We start from the raw sequence: 25,408 nt of genomic DNA on the forward strand, positions 1-25,408 counted from the left end.
CCTTGCTCTTGCCAACGGCAGCACCTGCACGTCTGCAGGACAACTTGCACGATTCAACACGCGTGTTCGGCGGTTTTATTTACTATTTTGTTTAAGGGTTTTACTTGACTTCGGAGAGGAGGGAGGGAGGGAGGGAGGGAGGGGGGCAGAGGACGAGGAAGGTCTGCGTGTACTTGCCTCTCGCACGTCCCACCACCAGGGCCCTGGCCTGCAGCCCGGCCTGCGCCCTGACTGGGAGTCGAACCAGCGGCCCGCTGGTGTGCAGGCTGGCGCTCGAGCCACTGGGCCACACCAGCCGGGGCCACCGACTCACGAGTTTGATCGGCGTCTGTGCAGTGATCCCGTTTCGTGCGTACTTGCTCACGTCCGTCGGGAATGTCTCTCAGCCCCACGTGCAGTCCTTGGGTTTGGTGTCGGTGCCGCTGAGACCTGGAAACCTTTTGTTTTTCTGCAAACGCCTGTGTGACTCAGGTAGCGGTTACCAGTCCCACCCACTGTGATGCCGGTGGGCTCTGCCAGGGGACGGTTTCCCAGCGCCAGCACGGGGGCCACCGCCCCAGACGTGTCCCGCTGAGCCGGCCTCCCGGGGGCTGCTGGAGCCAGCTGCACAGAGGAACAGAGGACAGGCGCAGGTCTCGGGCATGGGCGGCTCCCGAGTGCGCGTGATGGCGGGGGGGGGGGGGGGCGCCTTGAGGGCGGGGCACGGATACGTCCCGTCTGAAAGCAGCGTGAGGGACGTCAGACCAGCGGCCGTCGTTCAGGCCGCAGAAGGTGGAGAGGAAGCCGGGCAGAAAAAGTAACCATGTTGAAGGGGGGGGGCCGCACATTGCCCAGCTCCGACGAAAACCCGCAGGACTGAGGCCCTCAGCAGGCCTCACGCTGGGCAAGTGCAGGCATCGCCAGACTCAGTGCGTCTGGGCTGGGCGGTGGAAACCAGAGATGAAGAGAAAACGTAAAGCAGCCAGACAAAACCAGCGGGTTGCCTCGGGCTGACGCTTGGAAGAGCCGCGGCTCCCACGTGAACCGGGAGCCCGGAGACCATGGGTGGGCTGCATGCAGTGAGAGACCCTCCGGAGCTGCTGGTGAGGGAGGTGTTTTCGGGTGAACAAAAGGATGGGATCTGTCAGCAGATTTACGCCGAGGAAAGTGCTGAGGCTGCTGGAGGAGAACGCAGCCCTCGGGACTGACTGCGTGAAGAGCCTCAGAGACGGCGAGTGAGAAAGGCGGCCGTTTTCTTTCCATTCCCTAAGAGACACAGGGCTGTTGAAAGTGCGAGTGGTCTCACGTGTGGTGTGGGGCTTACAGCAAACTGGAAGTGCAATACAGGTGACCTTTAACAACACAGGGCTCAGAGGTGCCCACCTCTGCCCAGTTGAAAATCCACGTGTCCCCTCTGCTTCCCCAGAGGGACGGCCCCTCGCTGCCCATGGGGGTCGAATCCCAGGACCCCTGCGGATACCAGAGTCCACGTAGCTCAGCTCCTTTTCGTCAGGCGGCCTGGAGCAGAGCGGGCCGTGGCCCTGCTCACTCTCAGGCCCCCAGTCGCCACCAAACACACGGTCGTTGACCTGGCATCGAACTCACAGACGCACAGCCTGCGGAATGGGAGGGCCAACTATGCACTTACCTCATTTCTTAAGATTTTATTTGTTTATTTTTGGAGAGGGGAAGGGAGTGAGAGAAACTTCACTGTGTGGTTGCTTCTCACACGCCCCCTACTGGGGACCTGACCCACAGCCCAGGCATGTGCCCTGACTGGGAATCAAACCAGCGACCCTTTGGTTCGCAGGCCAGCACTCAGTCCACTGAGCCACACCAGCCAAGGCTGTGTATTTGTTTTTTTGAGCCTGTGTATAAGTGGATCCACAGGGTTCAAACCTGTGTTGTTCAAGGTCACGTGTACGGAGGGGTAGCCGTGAACGGAACCAGACCGCTGTCGGGCAGTGTGATCTCAGTCGTGAAAGGCAATACTCATCTGAGCAGACTGATAAAGATCGGTTGTTGTAATCCCCAGAGAAAGTGCTAAGAAAATACCGTAGGAGAAGTTAGCTTTGAGGAAATGTCCTGAAGTAGTAAAGGAAGTAAAGTGGAACACTGAGAAGTGCTCGTCTGACTGACGGCAGGAAGGTGAGTGAGAACAGAAGGGACGTGGCGAGGTGACGGGTCTGAGCCGAGTGGTGTCCGTCGCTCCCGAACGTGGGGAAGGGTCAGGAGTGCACCTGAAGGCAGGAGTCCGAGCAGGTCACGGAGCAGGGAGCCGCCCCGCACTGACACGGTCAGGCCCTCGTCTGACGCCAGGACCGGGATGGGGGGGCAGGGGGCGGGAGGACAGCCGTGCGCGTGGTGGGCGTGAGAGGCCGGGCTGCACCCTGTTGCGAGTGGACAGGGAGGTGGTCACCTTGCGACCCCAGCACAGAGGAAGCTTCCTCCACGAGCCCCAGAGAAGGACGAGAACGACCGGCCGGACCCAGTGTGTCCTCGGAGCCTCTGGTCGAGAGAAGACGTCACAGAGTACAGGAAAGGCTGCGAACCGAGAGGAGAGCCTGTCGCCCTGGCTAAGGGTTAACACGCGGAAGCCTGCAAGGAGCTCCCGCAGGCACTGCACAAGCACCCCAGGGAGAGACGGGAAGGAGGCGCGTGTGCTTCCCGTGAGAGGGAGGACAGTGGCCGGCAGACACGGGACAGTCTCCCACTGCGGGCACCACGGAGGCACGTCTGGTGGCACCGCGTCCTGGGGCACCCGGGGCTGCTCCCAGGGGCGGGCAGCGTGGCACACCCAGGCTGAAACCCTCGCCCCGAAACCACACTCCCAGGCGTGTGGGTGTCCGAGGCCACCCCTGCCCCGGGAGCAGGGGGTGTGCGGTGGTCAGGGTGGCCTCGGGTGGTGGAGTTGGGAGAGTGGAGCGGTCTGGCCGGGAACGTCTGCCTCGGCGGGAACAAGGGGCCCCGTGCGGCCTGTTCCCTGCGAAGAGGAGCCCCAGGAGGTGGGCTGCGCAGCAGGAGAGACAGAGGGTGGGCCCCCGTTCCGTGGACACGTGTGGCGTCCAAGCGGTGAAGGGGCGACGTGGTGGGGCTGGGTGCTGGGCTGCTCGGGGGGGGGGGGGGGGGGGGTCCCGTCACTGCCTGTGGGGGAAGGCGAGCCCCCGCGCCTCACGCCCCTCCCGGTGTCGTCCGCTCGGCTGGAGCGCCCGGCCTCGCTCTGGGCCCAGTGCTCCCGCCTCAGCCCAGCTCGGGGCGCCTGTGGCCCTGCTTCCCGAGGCCTGTCCTCCTGCAGGGACCAGCGCTCAGTGGTGGGTGCTAACACCCAGGACCCTGCCTCGAGGCGCGCCAGGGAGAGACGGCCCCGCGAGACCGGGCGGCGCAGACAGGACTGTGCGAGGGCGGCGGCGGCGTCCCGCGGGGAGAGCGGGGGCGTGTCTGCCGGGCGTCCGGTCTGACGGGGACCCTGGGTGGGTGGGGGCCTCCATTCCGCTCAGCTCGGACGCAGTTCTGTGGGCGTGGCCTCCCTGAGGAGGGGGAGGAGCTGGGAGCTGGGAGCTGGCCAGGAGCTGTGTCTGCAGCCCGGGGGGCGGGGCGGGGCAGGGCCAGGCCCTGGCTGCACGGTGCAGGCGACACCCGAGCCCCGGGACCCTCCCTCCCGGAGGGCGGCTGTGGTCCTGGCGTGCGCGCAGCATGGAAGGCCTGGGACTGTCTCAAGGTCCTGCCGGGGTGGCCCGTGGAGGGACAGGCCGTGCACGCTGGCCACGTCCTGCAGGCCGTCGGGACCATGGGGCAGAGAGGAGTGGTGGCCCTCAGGTGTATCTGCAGGTGTGTCCTCAGGGGAGACCCCTGGTCACCCAAGGCCCTGACCCGTCAGTGTCAGGAGTTGGGGTCAGGGCCTGGCGGACAGGGCGTGGGTCCCCGCCGTGGCACCTGGGGGAAGGCCTCCACCCTCTCTGCCCAGGCCCCGCACTCCAAAGGCCCCGCCCTCGTGGCTGTGGCGCCGGCCCAGCCCCACAAGTCCCATGAGTCTGGGAACCTGATGGCCTTCCTGTTGCAGGATGCAGAGGGCTCCACCTGTTTGCACCTGGCCGCCAAGAAGGGCCACTACGACGTGGTGCAGTACCTGCTTTCAAACGGACAGATGGATGTCAACTGCCAGGTAAGCCACACCCTTCACCTGCTGGCTCCGCCCCTCCCTGTGCCCCCAGGGCTCTCCCTCCCCCCCCTGCCGGAGGCTGCTCTGCACGCGCGTCCCCTTGGCCACCGCTGAGATGCCGCTCCCCGCCCCCCCAGTAGGCCCTCAGGTCCCCTGGGCGCCCGTCTTCCCTCCCAGCACCGGCCACGGTCTGCTCCCGCTGCCTCCTCCCGTGTGTGCCCGCATCGCCGCCTCCTGCGCCCCGCAGCCAGTGCCCCTCGGTGCGGCACGTTGTGCCAGGCGGTGCCTGGCGCTGCGGAGGGCTCCCTGCCCACGCCCGGGGCCCCACGCAGGCCGCCCCACCGCCCTCCCTCGCTGCCAGCCCAGTGCCCTTGGTGCCGTGTGGGCCCCGCCCCCGCCCCCTTCGCGCCGTCTCGGCGCCCCTTCCTGCTTCGCTCCCGTTTCCCACTGGGCGGCCTCGTTTCTCCTCCGGGCTGGGCGGCTCCACGGGCCCAGCTCCTGTCCTCTCCGCCACGTCCCCAGCGCCCGGCGAGGCCCGCAGTCGGCCCGCAGGGACAGTCGCTTCAGTCGTGGGGCTGCGAATGCCTGGGAGCTGGGGCGCCGGGGGTGCAAGGCCGCCCTGGGGGGCCGGCCCTTGCCTGCTGCACACCTGCTCCTCGCGGGTGCGAGCAGCGTGCCCTGGCCCTTCCTGCAGGGTGGGGCCGCAGGAAGCCAGACGGCCGGTGCCACCGCCGCCCCAGGAGGGCGCTGGCCAGGTGTTCCGGGCCCTCTGTCCCTGTCTGTCCCAGAGCGTGGATGTCCGTCTTGTCCCCGCGCAGTGTGTGGCTGGCGCCCCGGCTCCGTGCTCAGAGCTCCTGTCGTGGGCACTGAGGGGTCGGGCAGCCCCTGTGCCTGCGGCGCCTCCACCAGCCAGACCCCGGGGTCTGAGGGTCGGGCCTGGCAGCCGCCGGCCCCCCAGGCCCAACAGCCGCGGGTCTCACTGTCAGCCCTGGGGGCTGGACGGATTTCTAGTTCTTGCTCTCGCAACCAGGACGACGGTGGCTGGACGCCCATGATCTGGGCCACGGAGTACAAGCACGTGGACCTGGTGAAGCTGCTGCTGTCCAAGGGCTCAGACATCAACATCCGGGACAACGTGAGTGTCGGGCGCGGGGCCTGGCGGCCCTGCCTGGCCTGCGGCTCCGCGGTGCGTTTTCGTGCCGGCCCGTTGCTGGTCCTCGCCCCAGGGGCGTGTCCATAGTGCAGCCCTGTCGCCGGCCCGCATCTGCCACCAGGTCCTGGGCCTCTGGGGGTCCGGCCCCCGCCTGGGCTTGTGGTGCCGGCTCCTCTCGGCTGCCCCTGGAGGAGGAGCAGGCGGAGGCCGGGCCAGGGTTTCCGGCTGATCGAGGCCCCGGACTCGGGGTTGGTCTGCGGGCCGAGTGGATCTGCCTAGTAGGAACGGGGCTGGGTGACAGGAGGTCGTGCAGGTCAGTTCCAAGGCTCGTGTCCTAGAAGGACTTCAGGGGCCGCCAGCTGATGGGTGGGCAAAGGGAGTCTGGGATTGTCCCCGTGGAGGGCTGGGGCTTCCAGGACAGGCAGGCGCCTGTGGCTGTGTCCACCTTCACGGAGTTGCCAGTGCCTTCAGTGGGCAGTCCGACCACCAGCTCACGGGACGGGACGAGACGAGACGAGACGAGAGTGCAGGCGGGACCGACACGGAGCCCTGTGCGAGCTCGCGGCCCGACCCCAAGGGTCCGAGGCGGAGGCTGGGGCCGCAGGGCCCGGGGCTGCAGCGACACTCGGGGGCGACGACGGGGTCGTGAGCGGAGACACTGCAGGGGGTGCAGTTGAGGGGCAGCGGGAGGGGCAGCGCCGCGGGGAGGCACCAGCCCCTCTGCCCCACTGTCACTGGCCTCCAGGCGTGGCCCCCGCCCCGAGGCAGCGCGGAGGGTCGCAGCCGTGACCTACGGCCGGGCAGACGACCGACCGCTCTCAAGGAGGTCGCAGCGGGGGCGGGCGGGGCGGCGCTGGCCTCCAGGTCCCTTGCTGTCAGCCACAGGGCCGGTGGGGTGGGGGTGGGGGCTCTGACGCCTCGGGAGCATCGATGAGATCGTGTGTCCACTTTCACACGAGGAGACAACTTCGCCTTAACAGCTTTCTGGGCGTCTCATTGGCCAAGAGCACGGTTTAAGGTGCATGCTGGGAAGGCGCCGGCCCCGAAGCCCCACAGCCCCCGGTAGTGACCCTCACTTCCTCCCAGAAGGCACCTCCCGCCACCGGGTGGCCGTGTGCGCCCACCGGGTGTTCGCAGACAGGCCCAGACTCGGGGCGTCCGAGCCCCTCCTCCCGCCCTGGGCCTGGGAGCCCGAGGGGCGGCCGTGGCCAGGACTGTGTGGCGTGGTGTGGGGTCCACGGCCAGGACAGGGGTGTGTCCGCTTTCCTAGGGACCTGCCAAACTGCTGTCCAGGCCAACGCCCCCCCCCCCCCCGGCCCAGCCCGGTCTCCGCACCTGCCGGGCACCTCGGGTCAGCCCTGCCTCTGGCTCACCTTCACCGCGTCGCCTCTCGGTGCTCTGGAGCGCCCGCCGGGGGCGAGTGAGGGTCCCGGCACGTCCTCGCGGGCACAGGCGTGTGCTTCCCGGGCCGCCACGGCCGTCTCGTGGGGAGCAGGTGCTTCAGTGGGTGGCGCCCAGCTCAGCCGTCCCCCCCGACCCCGTGCCCCACAGACCTGCCCTCGCCATCCCTGCGGTCTCGGGGGTCCGTGCAGGGTGCGGGCGGGGGGCGTCGGGTCTGCCTGTGGTTTTCTGCATGCGGGTGTGAGGCCGTCCCAGCACCCCCACTCGGGAGACCGCCCTTTCCCAGAGACGACCCGGCTCCTCCGTCAGCGGCCGGCTGACCCGAGTGCGGGTCGGCCCCAGGCTCGGCCCTCCTCTGAGCACTGGCGTCACTCGGCTGGTCCTCTCAGCCGGGAGGTGACCCGGTTGGTGCCTCCCGTCCATCTTGGCTGGCGGCCGTGGTGCTGGCGTGCTCTCTGGGGTGTGGCCGGGCCGGCTGCCACTGGTGGGCCCCGGGGGCCTGGTCACGGAGCCGTGGGGTGCTGTGGGGGGAGGGGAGAAAGGGGCCCCGGAGGAAGCCGCACTTGGCCCAGGGCGGTGCCCAGGACAGGAAGCCCCCGCGGGCCCGGCTGTCAGAGCACCCCTGCTCACCGTGGGCGACCCCGGACCTCTGGGTGCACCAGAGCGGGGCCTCAGGGGCCCGGGCGGCCCTGCTGGCGAGGACAAGGACACGGCCCTGGGGGTCCCTGCTCTGCTGCGCCTGCCCGAAGCTCACTGGGCGGGGGGCGGGGAGCCCTGTGTGGAGAGGCGCTGGGCGCCCGCCTGGGCCTGCACCCCCAGTTGGCACGGCAGGAACGGGACCTGCGGGTCCGGGATGCCGCGGCTCCTGAGGGGCGGGTGGAGCCGACAGCGCTCGGTGGACGGCACTTTGTGCCTCGGGTGGGCGCCCCGCCCGAGGCGGAGCTGACTGTTCGCAGACGGGTGGGCGCTGCGGCACCTGCCGGCCTGGCGTTCCCAGGGAGACGCGGGCGAGCTCAGCCAGTGTGGGGCCCTGCTGCACGGTGGGGTCGGTGGGGCCTGCTGCCAGGTCGGCCAGACCCCGGGCTCCCGGCCGCCGCCTCTGCAGGTGTCGGGAGAGGTCGTGTCCCCTCGTGTCCGCGGCGAGGTCGGACACCCCCGAGTGTGTGTTTTCTCTCTCCTCCCGCCCGGGGCCCTGGGGCCCTCCCCGGCGAGCGCAGCCACAGGGCGCGTCTCCGTGGGCCGCCAGCCCTCCAGCGTCTCCCGCTCCCAGAGTTTCCTTCCTGCAGAAGCTCCTGCGGAGCGGAGCTGAGTAGTCAGAGCTGCCCGCTTCCCTCCAGTCCTATGCAGGTGTTCCCCCCCCCCCCCCCCCCCCCCCCGTGACAGTCAGGGCCGCCCCGAAGCGAGCGGGAGCGGGATTGCGAACGGTGGACGGGAGCCCTGCACGCAAGGCGTGTGTCTCCGGGCTCTGGCGCGGGGGATCGAGGGGGAAGCGAAGTGGAGGAGGGGACGCCTCTGGGCCCTGCCCCCAGCCTCACGCCCCCGCCCCCACCCCTGCAGGAGGAGAATATCTGTCTCCACTGGGCGGCCTTCTCGGGCTGCGTGGACATCGCCGAGATCCTGCTGGCCGCCAGGTGTGACCTGCACGCCGTGAACATCCACGGGGACTCGCCGCTGCACATCGCCGCCAGGGAGGACCGCTACGCCTGCGTGGTGTGAGTGCCACGGCTCCCGCGCCTGCGGCGGGGGCCCCGGCGGTTCGGGGCGGGCCGCCGTGGAAGAGCCCCGGGGGTGTTGGGCGGCTGTGGCTGAGGGGACAGCCCTCGGCGGGAGCCTTGTGGGAGCAGCGTCCCCTCGGGGTTCGTGGGTTGGTGCTGGCCGAGAGGAGCCCCCCGGCTCCCCGAGGCCTCGTCCCCCCGTCACCCACAGCTGGGTGTGGCCCCTGTGCTCGTCAGCAGGACCTCAGGCGACCCCTGGGAGTGCGGGGAGGTCCCCGGGGTGGAGCACGGCCTCACGCGGGGCCTCGGCAGCAGCTCGGTGCCGTGGCCTGCGCCTTGGCCAGCGGGTGCACGGCCGTGGAGCGCGTGCACCCGCTGTCACCCTGCTCACCCACGGGTGCTGTGTGGAAACGCCAGTGCTTCTCGCGCTCGCTCCCTGGCCGGACAACAGCAGTGGCCGTGGACGGTGGTGGGCGAGGGCCAGCCCGTGCGCCCGTCGCGGGGCGAGGGCCCAGGGCCCCGGTGTCGCTCCAGTCGCAGTTGCTCCCTGAACCTCGGGGCCCGGCCGTCTGAGTCACGGCCGAACGCCCTGTCGGCTCTCGGTTCTCCTCGCAGCCTCTTCCTGTCTCGGGACTCAGACGTCAACCTGAAGAACAAGGAGGGGGAGACGCCGCTGCAGTGCGCGAGCCTCAACTCGCAGGTGTGGAGCGCGCTGCAGATGAGCAAGGCGCTGCAGGACTCGGCCCCGGACCGGCCCGTCCCCCTGGAGAGGACCGTGAGCAGGTGCGCCGCCCCCCGGGCCCGGCGCCGACAGGGAGGCCCGAGGGTCCGAGAGCAGAGCTGCTTGCTCGGCAGCCACGCCCCCAGCTGGAGTGCAGGCCCCGTCACTTCGCTGGAGCAAAGGTGACCCCCCCTTCTCGTGGCAGGGACATCGCCCGGGGCTACGAGCGGATCCCCATCCCCTGCGTCAACGCCGTGGACGGCGAGCCGAGCCCCAGCAACTACAAGTACGTCTCCCAGAACTGCGTGACGTCCCCGATGAACATCGACCGGAACATCACCCACCTGCAGGTCAGTGCGGCGGGGCCGTCCCGTCCTCCCGGGGCGGCGGCGGGGCCACGGGCCACGGGGGGACCCGGTGCTCTGGTGGCCGTCTCTCCCCCTGAGAGCCAGAGGCAGGCGCGGGTCCCTCCAGAGAGGGCAGCTGGGTCCGCGGCCCCTGGAAGCAGAACTGAGCCTCCCCAGCGAGCGGAGGTTCCGGGACGGCTGTGCCCCTGCTGCCTGCCCGCCCTTCAGCGCCCGCCCCTCCGGGGGCCGCGCCCAGCGCCCCTGCCCACACACCCTTCTTCCCGGGAGCCCGCGCGGCCCCTGGAGCCCTAGAGAAGTGCGCCGAGAGGCCCCGGCCATCGCTGTCGGAAGCACGGGGCAGACGAGGGCCGGGCTGAGCACCGTGGCGGGTGGGGGCGAGCCCCGCGGTGACTGAGCCCCCCCCCCCGCTGTCCCCCCCCCCGCAGTACTGCGTGTGCGTCGACGACTGCTCCTCCAGCAACTGCATGTGCGGCCAGCTCAGCATGCGCTGCTGGTACGGCAAGGTGAGCGCCCCCGCCGGGCCGCCGGGCGAGTCCGCTCTCCGGGTGGGCGTCACAGCGGTGTCCCCTCCCGTTGCGAGGCCGTCCGAGCCGGCCGTGGGAGGAGCCGCTGCTGGCGAGGCAGCTGTGGGAAGGCATTGGGGGGAGCAGCAGGCACAGGGCTGTGGGGACAAAGCCGGCTGTCCTCCAGCCGGGGGTGACCACGTGCAGGGAGTGGACCGAGGGTCCTGACCTGAGGGGCTGGCCTGGGAGCTGTGGAGCACACGCGGGGAGCGGGGCCCCGCCGCCTGTGCCTGCGGTCGGAGCCCTGCGCTCCCTGGGCTCCAGGGGCCCTGTGCTCCCTGGCTGGAGCGGGAGCCAGGGTGTCCTGGGGGCGGTGTGGACGCAGGCTGCGAGTGGAGTCCGCTGTGGGGGGGGGGGGGCGTGAGTGTGGGGGCCTGTCCCGTGGTGTCCGAGTGCTTGTCACGGTGAGAGGCTGCTCACACCTGTAGCATGAGCGTGGCATGGAGCCTGGTCTCTGTGAGAGGGCGAGACACCAAGGTCCTGGGGAAGTTCCAGGTGTTCAGAGCAGCCACTGGGGCCACAGACTCGGCACTGTGGGCCCTGGCACGTCGCCCCGGGGGTCACACAGGAGAGCCAGTCTCGGGGGTCTGCAGGGCTCGAGGCCCCGGGCTCTGCAGCCGGCATCGGGGGCGCTGCGAGGGCGGGCCTGCTGGTGGGCGGCGGGTCCGGAGCAGCGTGTCGCTGTCTGGTGGGCACGTGTGTGCAGGGCCCTGACGGCACGTCTGCCCCAGGACGGCCGGCTGCTGCCCGAGTTCAACATGGCGGAGCCGCCCCTGCTGTTCGAGTGCAACCACGCCTGTGCCTGCTGGCGGACCTGCCGCAACCGTGTCGTGCAGAACGGCCTGCGGTGAGTGCTCGGGGGCAGTCTGGGGCCCCGGAGGGGGAGGTTTGAGGAGGACGGTCGGGGCGCCGAGGTGCCCCCGAGTCTTGTGTCTGTCACCCGCACGTGTTTAGGGGGCGTGCACGCTTGGGGGCTGACTCTGAGCCCTTGTCCCCCGTCAAGGTCAAGGTCCCCGGTGGGTGTAGCGGCAGGTCTTGCTTCCTCCTGGCTCAGGCGCGGCTCTGAGGCCGGGAGGACTGAGCGGCCCCGGTGAGGGGGGCTGGGAGCGGAGGAGTGGGCTCCGCCCGGTGTGGCTGCACTCCCACGCCCACGCCCACGCCCACGCCCTGCCGTTGGGGCTGGCTCTGTGTGGGCTGGTGGCACCCCGAGTACCCCGTGCGCCCCGGTTCTCCGGTGGCCGCACCATGACGGTGTTCCGGCGCAGACCTCCCGAGCAGCGCAGACCCCTGGTCCCCGAGTCACGGCAACGACCCCCTGCAGCGTCCCCCGCCCTCCAGGCCCCGTGTCCTGGTCCACGGCCCCGCAGCCGCGCGGGCCCCGTGGGGCGAGCTCACCTCCGCTCCCGCAGACCGCCGTGACCAGCCCTGCCGCCTCTGCCGCCGTGTGCGGCGCAGAGGCCTTTGGGGTGAGGGCAGACATGCCCGTCTCCTGCAGGGACCCCCAGACATGCCGAGGGGCGGGTGGGGTGCCCGTGGCTCTCGCGGCCGGGGACTCAGCCCGGGGTGGTCTCCGTGTCACAGGTGAGGAAACTGAGGCGCAGAGCTGGCCGGGGGCCACTCTGGGGCGCGCTCCTGGGCCGTGAGGGACGATGGAGCGCGTTGGCGGAGGTGGCCGCTGTCTGGGGTGTCGGGGGCTGAGGCCGAGGCCGTGGGTGTGAGCACAGGCCCTGTTCCCCAGGACGAGGCTGCAGCTGTACCGGACGCAGAACATGGGCTGGGGCGTGCGGTCCCTGCAGGACATCCCCGCGGGCACCTTCGTCTGCGAGTGAGTGGGGGGCAGGGCGCGGGGCGGGGCAGCTGCGGGGCGGGCGGGGCGCGGGGCAGCTGTGGGGCGGGGCGGGGCGGGCGGGGCGCGGGGCCGCTGTGGGGCGGGGCGGGGCGGGGCGGGGCACGGGCAGCTGTGGGGCGGCGGGGCTCGGGGCGGGCGGGCGGGGCGCGGGGCAGCTGTGGGGCGGGCGGGCTCGGGGCGGCGGGGCGCGGGGCAGCTGTGGGGCGGGTGGGGCGGGCGGGGCGGGCGGGGCAGCTGCGGGCGGGCGGGCGGGGCGGGCGGGCGCGGGGCGGGTGGGCTGCGGGGCGGGTGGGGCGGGCGGGGCAGCTGCGGGGCGTGCACCCTGCCGGCGCGGGGCCCGGGCTCCGCCCCCGAGGCCTGAGCCGCGTGTGGGCTCTGCTGCAGCGGCTCTCGCAGTCCCGGCCGCAGCCGCAGCTGGTGGGGCCGTGTCACGACCCCCGTGCGCTCGCGGTGCGGCCACACGGGCGACACGCGGGCCCTGTCCTCGCAGGTACGTGGGCGAGCTCATCTCCGACTCCGAGGCCGACGTCCGGGAAGAAGACTCGTACCTCTTCGACCTGGACAACAAGGTAGGGCGCTCGGAGGGCGCGGGCGCCCGCAGCCGGCTGCCTCGGGGACTCGTCTGCCCTGGGAGCTGCCCTCGTGGGGACCCCGGACCCCGGGCCTTGTCAGCCCTGTCCTCTGAGCGCACGCCCGTCCTCCTGGGTGCGGCCTGCAGCCACCCGGAGGGGGCCTGTGTGCAGGGACCCGCAGGGCAGCGGGAGCCCGTGTGAGGACAGCCCCCAGGGCACACACGCAGGGTGCGTGTGCACACGTGTGCCTGTCCCTGGTCGCCCTCCCGGGAGCTGGGGCAGCGGCTGCCCCGCCGGCGCTCAGCCCAGCTGCCGCTCCAGGGGTCTTCTGTGACCGCGGCGCACCGCCCGCCTCCTGGTCGCTGCCAGTGGGCGTGCGGCTCGGGGCGGCAGGGGACGTCCCCCCATTGGCTGGCGTGTGGGCGTGCAGGTGCCGTCCCACCGGCCCCGCCTGCACTCGCGTGTGTGAGACGGGCCTCCCCTGGGCGGCTGGGCCGGACCCGGTCCTCGGCCCCGCGACCCCGGCGTGTGCGCGTCAGTGCGTGGGGGCCGCAGGGGGCAGGCGCCGCTCCGTGACGTTGGTGTCGAGCCCAGGTCCCTCGGCAGCTTGTCGGCCTCCTGGCGAGGGCCTCCCCTGGACTGTGGCCGACGGAGCCCCCCGTGGGCCAACGCCGGTGGGTCTGTGACGGAGCCCCGGGCGCGCAGCCGTCACGCTCCGTCCCGGGAGCCGCCCTCCCCGCTCCGCGTGCCTGCACCCCCGTCTGCTGGCCTGGGCACCCCGGCTGGGGAGACGGTCCCCCGCGCCTGGTGGGGTGCGTGTGTGCGTGCTGGCCCTGCCCTCCGAGGGCCGCCCTGGTCTCCTCCTCGCACCCCCGGCTTCCAGGCGGCCGCACGTGCCTCTCGGCCGGCCCTGCAGACCCCCGGGGTGGGCGGGGCTGCGCCTTCCCTGGGGCTTCACGGCTGGTCTCAGCCTGTGCACCCCGAGGCGGTGTGAGGGCTTTCCGGGGGGGCGATGTCGCCTGCCTGGTTGGGTTGTTTTCCTTTCAGGGAGTTTCTGAGTTTCTAGGGGCGCAGGGTCAGCCTCATTACCGGTAACTTCTAAGCGTCTGGCTGTCGTCTTGACGAGCGCGCGCCCCACCTGGGCGGTCACCACCGCACGCCGGAGCGTCTCCGTGGCCCCGAGCCCCCGGTGCCTGTCACCGGGCCGTCAGCTGCAGCAGGGGTCACGCTCCCACCCGCTCGGCCGGCACTCGGCGGCGCACCTCGAGGTGCGGGTGGGCGCGGCCCCCACTCCTTCTGCCCGGAACCGAGCGGGGTGCTTCCTGGTCGGAGGAGCTTGGACAGAGCAGCACAGACGCCTGCACCCACAGGGCGGGGCCCGGGGGGTCAGAGGGGCACGGGTGAGCGAGGCCCAGAGTGCTGTCTGCCCGAGGACGGTGGCCTCGCCGCCACAGGGTCCGCGCTGCCCTCGGGCCGGGACCGGAGGTTGGGGGGCGCGGCCGACGCCCAGGCTGAGGAGCCGCCTCCGTGCCGCCCCCGGGCGGCTGCTGTCCGCTGTGCCGTCTGTGTTCACTGACCCTCCTGCTTCCAGGAGGCCCTCCCACCAGGGCCGGGGGGGGCAGACGCCGTGTCCCCGGCCGTGCAGGCACCTGTTACCCCCCCCCCCCACTGTCCTGCGTGGCCTTGGGGCTCGTGGGTTTTCTGCGCTGAGGGCGTCTGGTCAGTGACTGCCGTCCTTCTCTGAGGCTCGGTCAGTCCTGGTGGCCGGTGGGCCCCCCTGGGGTGAGCGCTGTGCTCTCCGAGTGCGCTGCCTGTGGACCCTTGGCCGGCGCCTGGCCGTGCCCCTGCGACACCAGGCCTTCTCCCCGGGCGTCCTCAAGCCCCCCCCGCCCCCCCCCGCCCGTGCCGGGGCCTCCAGGGTCTGGACCTGCTCTGCCGCGTTCCGGGCCAGCAGGGCCGCCGGCCTGGGCCTGTTTCTCGGGGGACAGGGCTCGGGTGTGCACTGCACACTGCGGGTGTGTTCACGCTCACAGCTCCCACGGCACGAGTCTCGTCCCATCGACACAGCTGTGGGGGCAGCACCTGCCAGCCCGGCCTCGCCGCTCAGCTGTGTCCGTGTGTCCTGGTCAGTTTAGCTTCTGGGATCTGGCGCCTCTCCTGCTTGTGTGCGACACTCACACGCTTCACCAGTGACGCCCCCGGGAACTTCACCCCCAGTTGTGCTCTCCCCTGGTGTCCGAGTTCGGCCCCCTGCCCCCTGCACAAGTCCCCTCGTGTGGAGAAACACGGCGACCCCCAGCGTGTCCCGTCCCCGCCCTCCCACGGCAGGGGTGGGCTGCGCCCCTCCTGCCACCCGGGCGCCACCTTGTCCGGCTCTGCCGGTGAGCCGTCGCACACGGGCGCTGGGGCCCGCCGGCCGCCGGGGAGCTTGTGCGTGGAATTCCCACCGGCTTCTGCCTCCGTGTCTCTGCCGAGGCGCCCGTCCCGAGGGTGCTGTGCTCCGTGTCGCTTTGCTGCGGACCCGTGGTGGCAGCCGTGAGCTCAGGGCCTCAGGGATGGCGGGTTGTCTGTGCTGTTCAGCTGCGTCGTCCTCCGGGTCCTCGTGGCGGCACCGGCTTTTCTGCAGCGCGTCCTGTCTTCTCGGGGCGGCTGAGGTCCCTGTCCGTCCTGTCCTCTCGGGGCTGCCTCCAGCTGGGCTCGGGGCCGGGCCGCTCTGTCTGGGCTCCACACGCCAGGGTCTCCCCGGGGCCTCAGCCTGTGCTCCGTCCGGACCCGGCGCCGCCCCTCGCCGGGCTGTCCTCCTGTCCCGCCTCCGCCCCCGCTTCCTGGGTGGTTTCCAGCTCAGAGCTGCACCCCGCAGGCTCCCCCCCCCCCCGCCGCCCCCGCCCCGCAGAGGCAGGGCCCGTGTCCCACGCCTGCTCTGGACTCGGGTGGGTCTTTGAGACCCTTCAGGAGGTGCTTCCGTCCAGGCCACGCCCTCTGTGCTGGCTGGTGCTCGCCTTTCTGCTCGGGCCTTTGGGGGGCCTGCCTGCGGTTCCAGGGGTGGCTTTGCAGGGGTCGGCGTCTCGCTCCCGGGGTCTCCCGGAGGAACCGCCTGCTGGTGAAGGGCCCCACGGCCACGCCAGGCCCCCTCCCTCTGCCTTCCTCCTCGTCAGCTCCGTGTTCCTGCTCGCCAGGGGACGCAGGGTCCTTGGCCCGGGCTGCACCCGGGGGGCAGCAGGGGTGGCGGGAGACCCCACTGTGGCGTGCAGGGCTCCCCCGCCCCTCGGCCCCCCTGCCCAGCGCACCCCTGTCTCTAGCCCATCCCTCCGGTCACCACCGTCTAAGGCGCCCCGTGGCCCTCGGTCCCCTCCCGTGGTGCCGGAGCAGGAGGGGACACTGTCGGTTGGTGGCGTCCCCCCGGTCACCCCTCCACCTGCGGTCCCGTGCGCTCCCTCCGCCCCACGTCCCGGCGGCACGCAGCCCCGCTCACGCCGCTCTCGCCCGCAGGACGGGGAGCTGTACTGCATCGACGCCCGCTTCTACGGCAACGTGAGCCGCTTCCTGAACCACCGCTGCGAGCCCAACCTGGTGCCCGTGCGCGTGTTCATGTCCCACCAGGACCTGCGCTTCCCCCGCATCGCCTTCTTCAGCACCCGCCTGATCGAGGCCGGGGAGCAGCTGGGGTAGGCGGCGCCCCCGCCCCCGCGGGGGCCGGACCCGGGAGGGGCCCCCGAGACGGGGCCGAGGGACCCGCCTGCCGGTCCCCGCGGCCCCAGCTCTGCTGTCCCCCCAGGTTCGACTACGGGCAGCGCTTCTGGGACATCAAGGGCAAGCTGTTCAGCTGCCGCTGCGGGTCCCCCAAGTGCCGGTACTCCAGCTCCGCCCTGGCCCAGCGGCAGGCCAGCGCCGCGCAGGAGGCCCAGGAGGACGGCCTGCCCGACACCAGCTCCTCCAGCACCGGCTCCCGATGAGGCGCTGCCGGACGCCGTCCACGCTGCGGTTTAGGGGACAAGAAGTGCTCGCTCGAGGCACCGGAGGGCCACGCCGGGCAGAGGTGCTGAGCCGGCCTGCGCGGAGAGCGGCCCCTGGACGCCGCGGTGCGCACCGGCACAGCCTCGCGAGTCTCTGGGGGTGGCTCGGTCGTTCCCCCGTCTCCCGTTGCCTCTCTGCTCCCTGTGGCTCCCGCCCCACCGCTGGGCTGGTGGGCAGTGTCCAGTCGGCCCGGGTGCCTCCGTTTGGTGTCCGCCAAAGCCACCCTCACCTGCAAGCTGCTCTGTTGGACCCACCTGCCCGAGGTTCCAGTCGCCACACACACACCGCCCCCCCCACCACCTGAGAGAGTCTGGGCTGAGCCGCCACAGGTGGAGAAGGGGGGGTTTGCTTTTTAAAGAAACCCCGCGTCTGGTCCTCCGTTGGGCCTGCCGCTCGCCGCCCCTCCCGGCAGCGGACGCCCTGCGCAGCCCGCCAGGGCCGTGCCGCTCCTGTCGATGTCCGAGCCCCGTGCGATGAGGAGGAGGAGACTGATTAATTTTCTACCGCTACCGAACGTTAGGACAACTCGAGAATAAAACACAAACCACAGACAACGGTGCTGATTCTGGTGTGTCTTCTGCTCACCACGTGAAATAAATATCAACTGTACAAAGAGAACAAAGTGATTTTAGAATAAAATGCAGGAAAACTTTTTTAAAACGTTAGTCTCGTAGTGTGGATAAACTCGCCACCGCCTTTTGTGTGGTGGCCTGCGGGTCATACCTTTTTTTTTGGCATATACTTTTTTAAAGACTGTAACTAGTGCAGTAACAGTGGGGTTTTGTGCGACTTCTGAAACATTCATAATGCAGTCACGTTTATTTTTTCTGTTGAAACGTTTTTGACAGTTTTGAGAGCAGTCTTTTGGCTCCAAACCATTTCTTGTTCTGTTTTCAATGAAATCAATAAAAAAAAAAACACTTGAAACAAGGTTTTCGGTGTGGTGTCCGGTTCCAGGAGGTTGCTCACGGACCCCGCCCTCCCTGGGTGTGCGGTGCGCACAGCCGCCCTCGCTGGGGGAGGCCTCGGGGCCCGTGCACGCCAGGCCCTGTGTGTGCGTGTGTGGGTCTGCGTGTCTGTGTGCGGTCGGGACGCCCGTGGGGGCAGCAGGGGAGTCCCGAGTCGGAGCCAGACCCGTGCTGGACGGTGGCGCAGCCGCTGGGGCCTCAGCTGCTGTGCCTGTGTGGCAGCCCCCGGCCCGTGCCCTCACGCAGGGCTGGGCTCACGGCACGCGCCGGCCTGTGAGAACATGGACCCGTGCTCCCGACACGGTCACCAGTGGGCCGTTTTCCCACACTGCACCCACAGCCGCTGCTGCTGCGTCGGCTGGCGAGCTGCCCGTGCAGGGTCACGCCCGGCCGGCGGCAGAGGCCTGGTGTGCAGGACCGTCCATCCCGAGTGGACAGGGCTGACGCCCCTTTCTTCGGGGCTTTATGGGCTATTGGCCCGTCCTGTGCACAGGCGCGGGATGGGGGTAGACAGGTAATGGGAATCAGGACCCAGCTGCAAACCTTTGGGGCGTTGGGGGGACTGTCACCGCAGGTCCCAGCCTTTTTAAACGGGACCCCGGGGCTCAGCTTCAAGGGGCCCAATGACTGCCCAGGGTTAAGGGGCTCAGCAGTGCACCCCCCCTCCCCCGAGTGCACTGCGGCCCCTGTCAGTTCTGGGGCACACGGCAGGCCGGTGAGACGCAGGGACAGGTCCCGGGGATGGCCACCCACATGCCCCTGGAACGTGGGCAAAGCCCTGAGTTGCTGTTATTTCTGCACACGTCACACCTTTCACAGCCCCAGGTTTAAACAGCCCCAGAACTGGAAGGAGACCATGAAACCTCTGTACGTGCCCTTCGACCCCGCCTGCCGGGGGCACGCCAGTCAGGTCCTGGGCCAAAGGGTTCCCTGGCTGAGGGCGGGCTCCTGCCCCCGGGCGACGGTGGAGTGGTTCAGTTCCTGCTGGCCCTGTGCCGGTGCCTTACCTGCGTGCATCCGGGACATCCACCAAGTGCCCGTCTCTGCCGCCACCAACAGGCTGCGGTTCCCACAGCCCACGCCGAGGTCATGCTCACTGCTTCCAACCGTCGAGCAGAAAGGGTTCCTTACTGTGTTGTTTTACGTGGGCCGCTGGTGGTGGATAAGCCGAGTGTCTGTCTTTACTTATTACAGATCCGCTTTTCCTTTTCTGCAAGTCGCCGTTGTGCAAGATCGTGTGTATTGTGGCTGTCGGTGTGCGGGAGCGCTTTGCTGGGTGTGGCTCTGTGCCCGGCCACGGAGGACGCCACGCGGGGAGAAGCCCTGTGGCTCCTGACGGCTGCGTGCGGAAAGCCCTCCCCCTCCGAGTTAGCACTCTCTCCAGGTTTTAAAGTTTCGTTCTCGGATCCAGGTGGAATTCATTTGGTGTGTGACGTGAAATAGTCTCAGTCTGAGGTTTTTTAAATGAGGTGTGAAGCCCACGTGCAGCCCGGCCAGTTCTGAGAGAGGCCTCTGCCCGTGGGACGTGTCCCTGCCCAGGATGGTGGCCCTTCCATCACCCCAGGAGGCATCCCCTTTTCCGACTCCTGTCACCAAGGCCTCTTTGGCTCTCTGTTCCGCTGGGTGGGCAGGGGCCCCTCCTGGTGTTTTCAGTCCCCTTTCCAGACTCCGAGTCGGCCCGGGCGCCTGCTCGGGGCGTCGTGTGGGTCTCCGCATCAGACGCTCCTCCTGTTGCTGAGAGCCGCTTTTCACCTGCTCTGGGGACCGGCCCCTCCACAGACGGAGGAGCTCCCACGTTGCGTCTCAGGCGCAAGTTCTCCTTCGTTTCCGTGGGAGCAGACGACTCCCCTTCGCCCAAGTCCGGTTTTTCTCTGCTCTCGTTTGGTCCGCAGTTTCTCTGTCCTGGTGTGCGCTCGCCTACCCCACGGCTGACATTCTCCCGTTTTCTTCAAAAGTGTCACAGTTTCAGGGTTTATGGTCTGGTCTGTGCTCCCTCCTAACTAGCGTCTGTGACGAAGGGAGGTGGGACGCAACCTGGCCGTGCCCACCACGGTCACCTGGGGTTTCCAAGGAGTCCCTCCCGGCCCGCCAGCCTGTCTTCACGTGGCCACCTCCGTCTCTGCCTGTGCAGTGCCAGTCGCCGCCAGTCCCCGCCCTCCAGCTCTGTGGCGACGGCACCCTCTGCCCAGCTCCCCCGGCCCCTCACGTGAACTTAAGAGCCGGCGTCTCCACTCCCACAGAAAAAGGCTTGTGGAGTTTTTTAAAGTTTTTAAAATCAACTTTCCCGGCATATGACTGGCTGACCATGCCATGCACCCGCTCCAAGCGTTTCGTGGGGTTTGACGTGAAGAACATCTTTGTTTCCCCAGAAAGCCCCTCAGGGGCCACTGCTCGGCCCCAGGTGACACTGACCTGTCCTTGTCATTATAGGTAAACGTCACCCATTCCAGAAGTTTCTGTCACTGGAACCACACAGCATACGGTGTGCTTCATCATGGTTGGTTTCATGGGCTTAACACACCATTTTAGACTTTAAAACGAAAACAGAAAGACTAGAAAGCAGTATGGAACTTCCTCAGAAAACTAAAAATGGGTCTGCCTTTCCACCCAGCAATTCCACTGCTGGGACTCTATCCTAAGGACCCTGAAACACGAATCCAAAAGAACCTGTGCACCCCGATGTTCACAGCAGCACAATTTACAGTAGCCAGGTGCTGGAAGCAACCTAGATGCCCATCAGTGAGTGAGTGGATCAAAACACTGTGGTACATTTACACAGTGGAATTCTATGCAGCAGAGAGAAAGCAGGAGCTTCTACCCTTCCCAACAGCTTGGATGGATCTGGAGAGCATGATGCTGAGTGAAACAAGCCAGGCGGTGAGGGACAAATACCATGTGATCTCACCTTTAACAGGAACCTAAACAACAAAACAGAGAAACAAGCAAAATATAACCAAAGGCACTGAAATAGGGGACAGGCTGAGAGTGACCAGAGGGGAGAGAAGAGGGAATTTCAGGGGACAGTGGGAAGGGTTCACAGGAGCAAACTTAAAGGACACAGGGACAAAAACTGGGGCAGGGGGTGGAAATGGGTGGGAAGTGGGGAGGGTTGGGTGGGTGGGCTGGGATGAGAGTAAAAGGTAGAAAATTGTACTGCAACAACAATTTAAATAAAATTTTTTAAAAAACAACAGAAAGAGTACAGGCACAGTACAGAGACCTTTTTCTCTGAGAGTGGCCAACTCTGTGCCCGATCCCCACAGGACGAGACCCAGCCACAGCCGGGCGCCAGGCCCTGGGCCTCCGTCACCGCCGCTCCACTGTCCTGGGCTCGGGCCTCCTTGGACGCCTGCGAGCCACGTGTCCTTGCCTTCCACAGTGCCTATGGGGATGGCCGGTGTCTTTGCAGAGGCCATCTTGTTGGCGGTGGCTGCTCTGGGCCCACAGCGTGGGCACCTCCGTGAGGTGGCCACCTGTGCCCCGCGGTCAGCACCCCACTCCCCAGCCTTAGGCTCTCAAGGCTGATGGTTACTCTTTTTGCTTTAGTTAGCCGAACAGCGTTGCTTGTAACTTTCAGCTTATCACTCTCTCACCGGTTTCCCTCTTATAAGGGCTCCCTGAGATTTCGTTACCGCAGACTCCACACCTTTGCGGTGTGCCACGCAGTAGTGGCATATGCACAGCTGCATGCAGACACGGCCACGGCCCACTCTGCAGCATCATCAGCACCCCCAGAGGGACCCGGGGTGCACTCGCTTGTCCCCAAGAGCCCACCTTCCGCAGCCCTGGGCCTCCGCTGCTCTACTCCATCTGCGGAGCCCTCCGTGGTCACAGCGCTGGGACCTCTGGGGATCCTCCCGCGGGCGAGGTGGCGTTCAGGTTTGCCTTGCAGCAGGTGGCCTTGCCTCCTCTCCCCGGCTGCGTGGCATCCCATCCTGTGGGGCTCTCGTGAGGGATGCACCGGTGCGCACGGATGCACAGTTCCTGTGTGGATGTGCATTTTTGTTCCTCTCGGACCTGTGCCTTGAGTTGAAGCCGCTGGGCCACGCGGCAAGTCTGTGGTCAACCTTCTCAAGAACTGCCAGGCTGCCTTCCGAGGTGGCTGCACGGTTTTCTGTCCCCAGCAGCAGTCATGAGGGCTCCCATGCCCCAAGCCCTGGACACCTGCCCTGTGCTTCTTGTCCGGGCTGCATCCCCGTGGGTCTGCGTGTGCCTCGCTGGAGCTGTGATTTGATTTCTACTTTTCTCGTGGCTGTTCATTTCGAGCATTTTTAAAAACGTGCCTGTTCGCCATTTGTGTGTCGTGTTTGGAGAAATGCATTCATGTCCTTTGCCTGTTTTCAAGCTGAGTTGCAGCTGCCCCTGTGCCACATGCCCTGTGCAGCCGAAAGTCCGCATTCAACTTTCAAGCCCCAAACGCCACTGCTGGTAGCTGCTGGTGACCAGAAGCCTTACTGATAACAAAGAGCCGATAAAAGTTTGTGTGTTATGTGTGTTGCATACTGTATTCTTACAGTACAGCGAAACAGATCAAAGAAAGTGTTACTAAGAAAACCATAAGGAAGAGAAAACACATTTGAAGTATTTATTGAAAAAAAACCCACATGTAGGTGGCCTCACTCGGTGCAAAGTGTGTTGTTCAAAGCTGGCTGTGTTACTTTTCTGATTACTGAGTTGAAAGAGTTTTATTTATTTATTTTTAATCCTCACCTGAGGATATTTTATTACTGATTTTAGAGGGAGGAAGAGAGAGAGAGACATCGATGTGACAAGGAAACATTGATTGGTTGCCTCCCATTTGTACCTGGGCTGGGGATCAAACCTGCAGTCTTTCTGTGTGTGGGACGATGCTCCAACCAGCTGAGCCACCTGGCCAGGGCAAGATTTTCTTTTCTTTTTTTAAAAGATTTTATTTATTTTATTTTTAGAGAGAAGGAGAGGGAGGGCGAAAGAGATGGAGAGAAACATCATCGTGTGGTTGCCTGTTGTGCGCCCCCCTCCTGGGGACCTGGCCTGCAACCCAGGCTTGTGCCCTGACTGGGAATTGAACTGGCGACCCTTACGTTTTCAGGCAGGTGCTCAGTTCACTGAGCTGCACCAGACAGGGCTCAAAGACTTTATTTATTTATTATTTATTTTTAGACAGAGGAAGGGAGGGAGACAGAGAAGAGAAGCATCATTGTGTGTTTGCCTCTCGTGCGCCCCCTACTGGCGACCTGTCCTGCAGCCCAGGCATGTGCCCTGCCTGAGAATCGAACCAACAACCCTCTGTTTTTCAGGCTGGCACTCAATCTACTGAGCAGCATCAGCCAGGGCAAGATTTTCTCTTTTATTGAAATAAAATTCACATAATATAAAATTTACCATTTTACCTATTTTTAAGTACAGGAAACAGTGGCTTTTAACACATTCACCACGTCAGGCGACCATTGCTGCCATCTGATTTTAGAAAACTCACATTACTCGGGGAGATGCCAGTGGAAACCACAGGGAGACACTGCCTCCCACCCGCGAGCAGGACCATGAACCGGAGACACATCCAAGTGCTGGCGAGGGTGTGGAGGAAAGGGGGCCGCACCCCCTGCTGGCGGAAGTGTGAGCTGCTGCAGCTGCGGTGAAGAGCATGGAGGGTCCTCAACAGATTAAAGTTAGAACTGCCTTATGGCCCAGCACTTCCACTTTGGATTATTTAACTGAACAAAATCAAATTAGCATCTTGGAGGGTTTTTTTTTTTTTTTTTTTCAGAGAAGGGAGGGATAGAGAAACATCAGTGTGTGGTTGCCTCTCATGCGCCCCCTACTGGGGTCCTAGCCTGCAACCCAGACCTGTGCCCCCCTGGGAATCGAACTGGCGACCCTCTGGTTTGCAGGCCGGCACTCAGTCCCCTGAGCCGCACCAGCCAGGGCTCCAAGAGTCTTCTGCATCCCTTGCTCAGTGCAGCCTCATCCACAGTCGTCAAGACGAGGAAACGGTCGGCATGCCCACCGGGGGGGGTGGGCACAGAAGATGGGTCCACAGACGCAGCGGGGGACGTGAGCACAGCCCCAGACGAGAAGGGAGTCCTACCGCTGCGCCCACGTGGACGGGCCGCGGGGGCGTTGCACTCGGGAGGCAGGCAGACGCTGTCCCTTACCCGTGGGTCTAACAGAGCCGGCCTCGCTGCAGGGGTTGGGAGTGGGGACGTGGGGAGGCGCTGGTCCAGGGGACAGGCTGGCAGCTACAAGGTGACTTATTCTGGGCTAGGTGGCCACAGTTAATGCCGCGCTGTGGACTTGAACAGCATCACTAAGAGCAGACCTGCCGTGTTCTCACTGCAGAACCTAAGGTGACCGTGTGAGGGATGAAGGGGGTCATTTTGCAACGTGCACGTAAGTCGCACGCGGCGGTGTGTGTCCATCACATGTCAGTGCACCTGCAGCGAACACAGGGACAGCGGCCCCGGCCGTGAGCCCGGGACAGTGGGCAGTGCCACGCCCCCTCCAAGCGCGGGCAGGGCCAGCCCGGGACCCCCAGCAGTGCCTGTGGGACCATGGGGGGTGCCACGCTGCTCCGTGTGACCTCCCTCAGCCGCCACATCACTCTCTGCCCAGCGCCTGCTGCGCTCCTGGTGTGGACACAGCCGGGTGAAGGCGGGGAGATTGAGGGGCGGAGCAATGGGCGGGGCGGGGCGGTGGGCAGTGGGCGGGGCTGTCAAGAGCAGTCAGTGCGGGGGTGGGGGGAGGGCCCTGACCCACCTCCCCAGCAGGGACTCGGCGCTGTGCACCCCTTGCCCTAACCAGCCGCCCACCCGACACCTCCGAGACTTGGGTGTCAAGTACAACCTTCCCATTCCCCGCTTCCCCATCCCAGTGACCGGCTCCAGCCCACAGTCGCCTGGGTCAGGAGCTGAGCGGCCAGCTTTTCTGTCAGGCGTCACAGCCACCACGGGGGCAGTTTGGTCAGCGCTGCAGCGGGGGGGGGGGGGGGGGGGGGGGGTGGTGCATGCTGCCCCTGTCCACACCCTCGAGGGACTCGGTGTCTGCCTATGACACGCCTGTCGGCGGCCTCCCCACAGCCGTCCCGGCACGTCCCACCCAAAGGAGCCCTGGTTTCTTTGGGGACCACGTCGCGCCTGCCTCCGGGTGGCGGCGGCCGCCGCCGTCCTCCGCCCCACGCCCGCTGCTCCCACCCTCTCGAAGCGCAGGTCTCCCCAGAGCAGTTAAGGGAGCAATGCGCGGGGGAGCTCCTGCGAAGCCGCCTTCGTTATGAAAGGATACCGCGTATTTATTTTTAACACCGGGTGTCCTTTCTGCGCCTGCTGCTTCCTCCCCGCTTGGGAGGGCAGTGTAGAGAGGGTGCCTGGCGCTGCGCGGCCGCCGCGAGCCAGGGGGCGACAAGCGCGTGGAGGCCGGGGCAGGGAGGGGAGAGGGGGTCTGCACTCCTGGGGGGCTCCTTCCCCACTTCCTACTGCGGGCGGCGAGCACCGCCGGGGAGGCCGCCGGGAGCGGGCACGGACGGCGCGCCTGCCTCCGAGGGCCCCCTAGGCGCCGGCCCGGCGGCCTGTGCCCCGCGCGGCAGCCAGGGGGAGCCTGTTAGGCGCGCAGTCAGCTGACCTCTCCGCTCGCCGCCACCTCGTCACTCCCAGGGCTGAAGGCAGAGCCCCGTGTCCTGCTTCTGCTCCTCCGCGGCTCTCGGGGCCGTCCCTGAGCTCCTGTGGCGGCTCAGTGTCGGGAAGCCTCCCGGCCCGTCGCTCGTCATCTCGTTTCCTGGATGTGCCCTGGCCGCCCGCACTGCCTGGGGCCGCCGGGGGCGTTGACTTGCTCTGGATGTCCCGGTCCAGGGGGACCCCTCTGTCCCTCACCGGGAGCGCTTCCGGGAGGGCTGCTCACCCGAAGTGCACACTGCACGGGATGGAGTAAAGGGTGGCGTGGGGCCCAAGCAGCGCGTGAGAACACCCACAACTGCT

At 67.2% G+C, this 25,408-nt stretch overlaps 1 protein-coding gene across 5 annotated transcripts in view; it reads left to right on the forward strand.

Annotated features, from left to right (window-relative positions):
- Positions 1–17,423, forward strand: part of EHMT1 (euchromatic histone lysine methyltransferase 1) — a 95,557-nt gene extending 78,134 nt beyond the window's left edge. For 4 of the 5 annotated variants that reach the window (XM_028520731.2, XM_036022521.1, XM_036022520.1 and 1 more), the window contains 11 exons: positions 4,040–4,141; positions 5,169–5,273; positions 8,250–8,404; positions 9,023–9,190; positions 9,334–9,478; positions 9,922–9,999; positions 10,791–10,906; positions 11,798–11,884; positions 12,399–12,477; positions 15,970–16,145; positions 16,256–16,570. In XM_028520731.2, the coding sequence (XP_028376532.2) occupies positions 4,040–4,141; positions 5,169–5,273; positions 8,250–8,404; positions 9,023–9,190; positions 9,334–9,478; positions 9,922–9,999; positions 10,791–10,906; positions 11,798–11,884; positions 12,399–12,477; positions 15,970–16,145; positions 16,256–16,433 (1,389 nt within the window). In that variant the 3' untranslated portion in view covers positions 16,434–16,570. Of the gene's footprint in view, positions 1–4,039; positions 4,142–5,168; positions 5,274–8,249; positions 8,405–9,022; positions 9,191–9,333; positions 9,479–9,921; positions 10,000–10,790; positions 10,907–11,797; positions 11,885–12,398; positions 12,478–15,969; positions 16,146–16,255 lie in introns of all 5 variants that reach the window. The other variant, XM_028520740.2, reaches the window with a different exon arrangement.
- Positions 17,424–25,408: the final 7,985 nt, after the last annotated feature.

Source organism: Phyllostomus discolor, chromosome 3 (assembly GCF_004126475.2).
Source record: "Phyllostomus discolor isolate MPI-MPIP mPhyDis1 chromosome 3, mPhyDis1.pri.v3, whole genome shotgun sequence".
Classification (NCBI taxonomy): Eukaryota; Metazoa; Chordata; class Mammalia; order Chiroptera; family Phyllostomidae; genus Phyllostomus; species Phyllostomus discolor.